At 73.0% G+C, this 5,000-nt stretch overlaps 2 protein-coding genes across 2 annotated transcripts in view; both read right to left on the reverse strand.

Moving 5' to 3' along the window:
• Nucleotides 1-1,201: 1,201 nt before the first annotated feature.
• LOC127464348 (serine/arginine repetitive matrix protein 1-like) lies at nucleotides 1,202-2,063 on the reverse strand. Its single transcript, XM_051774657.1, has 2 exons — nucleotides 1,904-2,063; nucleotides 1,202-1,799 (listed from the first exon to the last, which is right to left on the reverse strand). The coding sequence occupies exons 1-2, from the start codon at nucleotides 1,990-1,992 to the stop codon at nucleotides 1,202-1,204; spliced, it is 687 nt and encodes a 228-aa protein (XP_051630617.1). The 5' UTR covers nucleotides 1,993-2,063.
• Nucleotides 2,064-3,289: 1,226 nt separating this feature from the next.
• The window catches only part of LOC127464345 (collagen alpha-1(III) chain-like), a 5,592-nt gene continuing 3,881 nt past the window's right edge, over nucleotides 3,290-5,000 (reverse strand). The window contains exon 5 of the mRNA XM_051774654.1: nucleotides 3,290-5,000. This exon is cut by the window's right edge and continues 56 nt beyond it. Coding sequence (XP_051630614.1) covers nucleotides 3,290-5,000 — 1,711 coding nt within the window.

Raw genomic sequence — 5,000 nt, forward strand, 5'->3', positions numbered from 1 at the left:
GGCCCGGTGGTGGGTAGACCTGTTCCCGTCGGCGAGCGCACTTGGAGCCGGAGCGCCGCCGCCCGGCTCGGCCCGGAAGCGGGTAGACCTGTTCGCGTCGGCGAGCGGACTTGGAGCCGGGGCGCCGCCGCCCGGCTCGGCCCGGAAGCGGGTAGACCTGTTCCCGTCGGCGAGCGGACTTGGAGCCGGAGCGCCGCCGCCCGGCTCGGCCCGGAAGCGGGTAGACCTGTTCGCGTCGGCGAGCGGACTTGGAGCCGCGGCGCCGCCGCCCGGCCCGGCCCGGTGGCGGGTAGACCTGTTCCCGCCGACGAGCGGACTTGGAGCCGGAGCGCCGCCGCCCGGCTCGGCCCGGTGGCGGGTAGACCTGTTCCCGCCGGCGAGCGGACTTGGAGCCGGGGCGCCGCCGTCCGGCCCGGTGGTGGGTAGACCTGTTCCCGTCGGCGAGCGGACTTGGAACCGGGGCGCCGCCGCCCGACTCGGCCCGGTGGCGGGTAGACCTGTTCCCGCCGGCGAGCGGACTTGGAGCCGGAGCGCCGCCGCCCGGCCCGGCCCGGCGGCGGGTAGACCTGTTTGCGGCCGGTGCTCGGAGCGTGGCACCGAATTCGCGGATCGAGCGGACGGCGTGCAGCCGCTAAATCCGTCGATTGGCGCGCCGGCGTGCCCTTCCGACCCCGCCCTGACCTCCCGGATTTCCCACAGTTCTTTGCGAGTCCTTCCAGCGGGCATGCTCCGTCGAGTACTCTCTCGGGGGTCTTGTTGCGGAGACTCCATCTCCCGTGGCCCTTTGCGGCAGACTTGCTCTCCGGCGTAAAGGCTTTCCCCTGCCCCGAGGGTGAAAGAAGAGACGTTCTCTGCGGGGCGGGGAAGCGGGGGGAGTAACTGGGACTCTCTTTAGGCGGCGCGGCTGCGGCCGACCGGGCTCGGCCGCCTCGGCGCCGCCGGGAAGAGCCGGTGTCCGAGCCTAGCGGCTAGAGCCGGTCTCGGGGCTTAGCGCTGCGGTTTCTGGCCGGCGCTCCGAGCGTAGCAGCCTTTCCCCTGCCCCGAGGGTGAAAGAAGAGACGCTCTCTGCGGGGCGGGGAAGCGGGGGGAGTAACTGGGATTCTCTTTAGGCGGCGCGGCTGCGGCCGACCGGGCTCGGCCGCCTCGGCGCCGCCGGGAAGAGCCGGTGTCCGAGCCTAGCGGCTAGAGCCGGTCTCGGGGCTTAGCGCTGCGGTTTCTGCCCGGCGCTCCGAGCGTAGCAGCCTTTCCCCTGCCCCGAGGGTGAAAGAAGAGACGTTCTCTGCGGGGCGGGGAAACGGGGGGAGTAACTGGGCCTCTGCCTGGGTGGCAGGGCTGCCGCCGCCTCGGCTCGGCCGCAGAGGTGCGCAGCGGGTAGAGTCGCCGTCCGTGCCCAGCGGGTAGAGCCCTCGTCCGAAGCCGGCGGGTAGAGCCGGTGTCCCGGGGCAGCGGGTAGACCTGTTTTCCGGGCTCGTCGGCTCGACGCGCTCTCCGAGTCGGGCGGCTCGAGCGGGTTCCAAGCGCTTAGCCGAGGCCCTCGGCGGACGCCGAGGCGCCACCGTTTCTGCCCGGGGCTCCGAGTGGGAAAGAAAGGGCGTTGTCTGCGGCGTGGGTAAAAAGGGGGAGTAGCTGGGACTCTCTTAAGGTGGCAGGGCGGCGGCCGACTGGGCTCGGCGGCGGGGGTGCCGGCGGGTAGAGTTGCGTTCCGAGCCCGACGGGTAGACGTGGTGTCCGACTCCGGCGGGTAGACCTTTTGTCCGAGCCCGGCGGGTAGACCTGTTGTCCGTGCCCGGCGGGTAGACCTGGTGTCCGAGCCGGGCGGGTAGACCTGGTGTCCGAGCCCGGCGGGTAGACCTTTTGTCCGAGCCCGGCGGGTAGACCTGTTGTCCGAGCTGGGCGGGTAGACCTTTTGTCCGAGCTCGGCGGGTAGACCTGTTGTCCGAGCCGGGCGGGTAGACCTGGTGTCCGAGCCCGGCGGGTAGACCTGTTGTCCATGCTGGGCGGGTAGACCTGGTGTCCGAGTCGGGCGGGTAGACCTTTTGTCCGAGCCCGGCGGGTAGACCTTTTGTCCGAGCCCGGCGGGTAGACCTGTTGTCCGTGCCCGGCGGGTAGACCTGGTGTCCGAGTCGGGCGGGTAGACCTGGTGTCCGAGCCCGGCGGGTAGACCTGGTGTCCATGCTGGGCGGGTAGACCTGGTGTCCGAGCCCGGCGGGTAGACCTGGTGTCCGAACCGGGCGGGTAGACCTTTTGTCCGAGCCCGGCGGGTAGACCTGGTGTCCGAACCGGGCGGGTAGACCTTTTGTCCGAGCCCGGCGGGTAGACCTGGTGTCCGAGCCCGGTGGGAAGACCTGTTGTCCGAGCTCGGCGGGTAGACCTGGTGTCCGAGCCGGGCGGGTAGACCTGGTGCCCGAGCCCGGCGGGTAGACCTGTTGTCCATGCGTGGCGGGTAGACCTGGTGTCCGAGTCGGGCGGGTAGACCCTGTGCGCGAGCCGGGTGGGTAGACCTGTTGCCTAAACCCGGCGGGTAGACGTGTTGTCCGTGCCGTGCGGGTAGACCTGGTGTCCGACTCGGGCGGGTAGGCCTGGTGTCCGAACCCGGCGGGTAGACCGGTGTTCCGTGCCGTGCGGGTAGACCTGTTGTCCGAACCCGGTGGGTAGACCTGCTGTCCGAGCCCGGCGGGTAGACCGGTGTTCCGTGCTCGGCGGGTAGACCTGGTGTCCGAGTCGGGCGGGTAGACCTGGTGTCCGAGCCCGGCGGGTAGACCTTTTGTCGGGACCCGGCGGGTAGACCTTTTGTCCGAGCCCGGCGGGTAGACCTGGTGTCCGAGCCCGGCGGGTAGACCTGTTGTCCGTGCTCGGCGGGTAGACCTGTTGTCCCGGTTTTTGGGGTCGACCCGTTTCCCCAGTCGAGCGGGGCCGAGCGGCCTCGTGCCCCGCCGGATGCTGGCGAGCATCAGGTCTACCCGGTTCCGGGGCTGGCGAGCATCAGGTCTACCCGGTTCCGGGACCGGCCGATCCGGCCGCCGCGGCCGCAGACGCCGGCCTGCGCCCCGCCGGCGTCCCGGCTCCGGGCCACCAGGTCTACCCGGCTCCGGCGGGACTTAGGCGCCTGGCGGCATTTTCGGGGTAGACGTGTTGTCGCGGCCGGCCCCGGAAGTCGGCCAAGGGGTCGCTGTCGGGCGCCGCCTCCAGTTAGGTCGAGGTGAGAGGCGGCCTGCTCTCGCGCGCCTCCCCGCTGAGGAGCCTCGAGCCGCTTTGGCGACCCGGCCGGGCCAGGACGCGTCTGTCCGTACTATGGGCAGGGGTTGTCTAGCAGCGCGGGTTCCGAGGGCCCCTTTTCTTCCGCGTCTGCTGCCGAGCGCGGCCTTCGGCGCGTGCCACGGGCCGGCCAACCCCACGAGCGGCAGGAAGGCCGGCGAGAAAGCCGCGGGGCACTCGGCCGGCTTCCTGGGGCGGGTCCGATGACGGGAAAGGAAGACGAGAGCCGAGCGCGAAAGCGCAGCCAAGGGAGTTGCGGGACTGGGACGGCCGAGGGGGGCCCGCGGGGGCCCAGCAGCGTCCAGCCCGAGCCGGTGGCGGCTGCCGGCTCCCCGAGGGCCCCGGGCGAAGGCGGTGGTGTGCGAGGGCGGCGAGGCGTCGTCGTCTCGTCCTTCCCATGCGCCGGCCCTAAGCCGGCGCCCGTCGTGCGGTGGCGGCGGGCATTGTTGCGGGCAGTTGGCGGCCGGGGCTGGAAGGGTGGAGCCCGCGTGGGCTTCTTTTGCCCGGCCGCCTCCCGAGAGCCCCGAAGATGGTCCGGGCCTGGGTGGCGGCGCCCTGTCCTCGGCTGACGGCGGCAGCGGTGCCGGCGGCGTGCCGGGGACTGGCGGTGGGCGTGCGGCCTTGCCTGGGCCCGGTCGGTTGCCGGAGGGGCTCGGTGACGGGACTGCCCGTTGTCGGGCGAGGCGGCGCTTCCCTGGGCGCGCCTCGCCTCTTTTGTTCGTCCCCCCTTCCTCGGCCCTAAGCCGGGGACCCGCCCAGCGGGCCGAAGGCGGCGGCGCCAGCCGGCCAGGGTGTGGCCGGCGGCCGCGCCGGCAGAGCGAGAACCCGACAGAGTTGCCCGGAGCCCCGGAGAGAGACGCACGATGGCCGTTGGCGGGCGAGGCGGCGGCGCCTCGCCCCTTCCTCCTCTCCGGCCGGCACCAGAGCCACGGCGGCCGGGCGGCCCGTGCGGTCGGGCCTGCCCCGCCGACCTGGCTGCCGGAGGGCTGGGTTCCGCGGAGGTCTGCCGCCCGGGGGCCGGGTTGCGGGCGAAGTGGGGGCGCCCTCCCGGCCCTTTATTTTTTTTTTTTTTTCTTCTGGCGGCCTTAAGCCGCAGCACGCTGAGCGCGCCGGGGAAGAAGAGAGAGAAAGAGAGAGCGCGAAGGCGGCCCGGCAGTGGCCGGCGGCCGCCGAGGCGCGAGCCCGTGGGCAGGGAGAGGGGAGCGAGGGGCGCGGGCCCCGCCCCGAACCCCGGGCGGCCGTGGCTAGCACGGCGAGTGAGAGGCGCGCGTGCTTTTTTCGGGGACCTTTTGGTTTTTCTCCCCGTCGCCGTCCCCCGGCCTTTCCGGGGGAAGCCGACGGCCGCGAGGCGGGCGAAAGCCGGTGGCCCCGCGGTGCGGTCGGTGGCGTTTTCGCACGCCGGAGGTGCCGCCGGGGCGAGCGGGGGCCGTCCGCGGCCCACGCCTCCGAGCCGGTGGCACCGCTCTGCGGAGGCGGCCGTGGGCCCGGCAGGGCCGGAAGCGCGGGTTGTCCGGAGCCGGGCGTCCGGCGGCACCCGCCTCCTGCCGGGCCGGGAGAGCCGTGGAGAAAGTATACCGCGTGCGGGCCGCCGGCGTCGGCGGCCTCGGGCGGCACGGGCCGTCCTCCGCGGGGTTGGCAGGCTGAGCGAGAGTGGCCGTGGGGCCGTTCCCCGAGCGACGATGGATGAGGCTTTTCGGGAGGCGTGGGAGAGGGCCCCCGGCGGGCCGGCGCTCCTCCGTGGCCGG

This window comes from Manacus candei, unplaced genomic scaffold, assembly GCF_025592945.1.
Source record: "Manacus candei isolate 608988 ecotype Guabito, Panama unplaced genomic scaffold, ASM2559294v1 h1tg000211l, whole genome shotgun sequence".
Lineage (NCBI taxonomy): Eukaryota > Metazoa > Chordata > Aves > Passeriformes > Pipridae > Manacus > Manacus candei.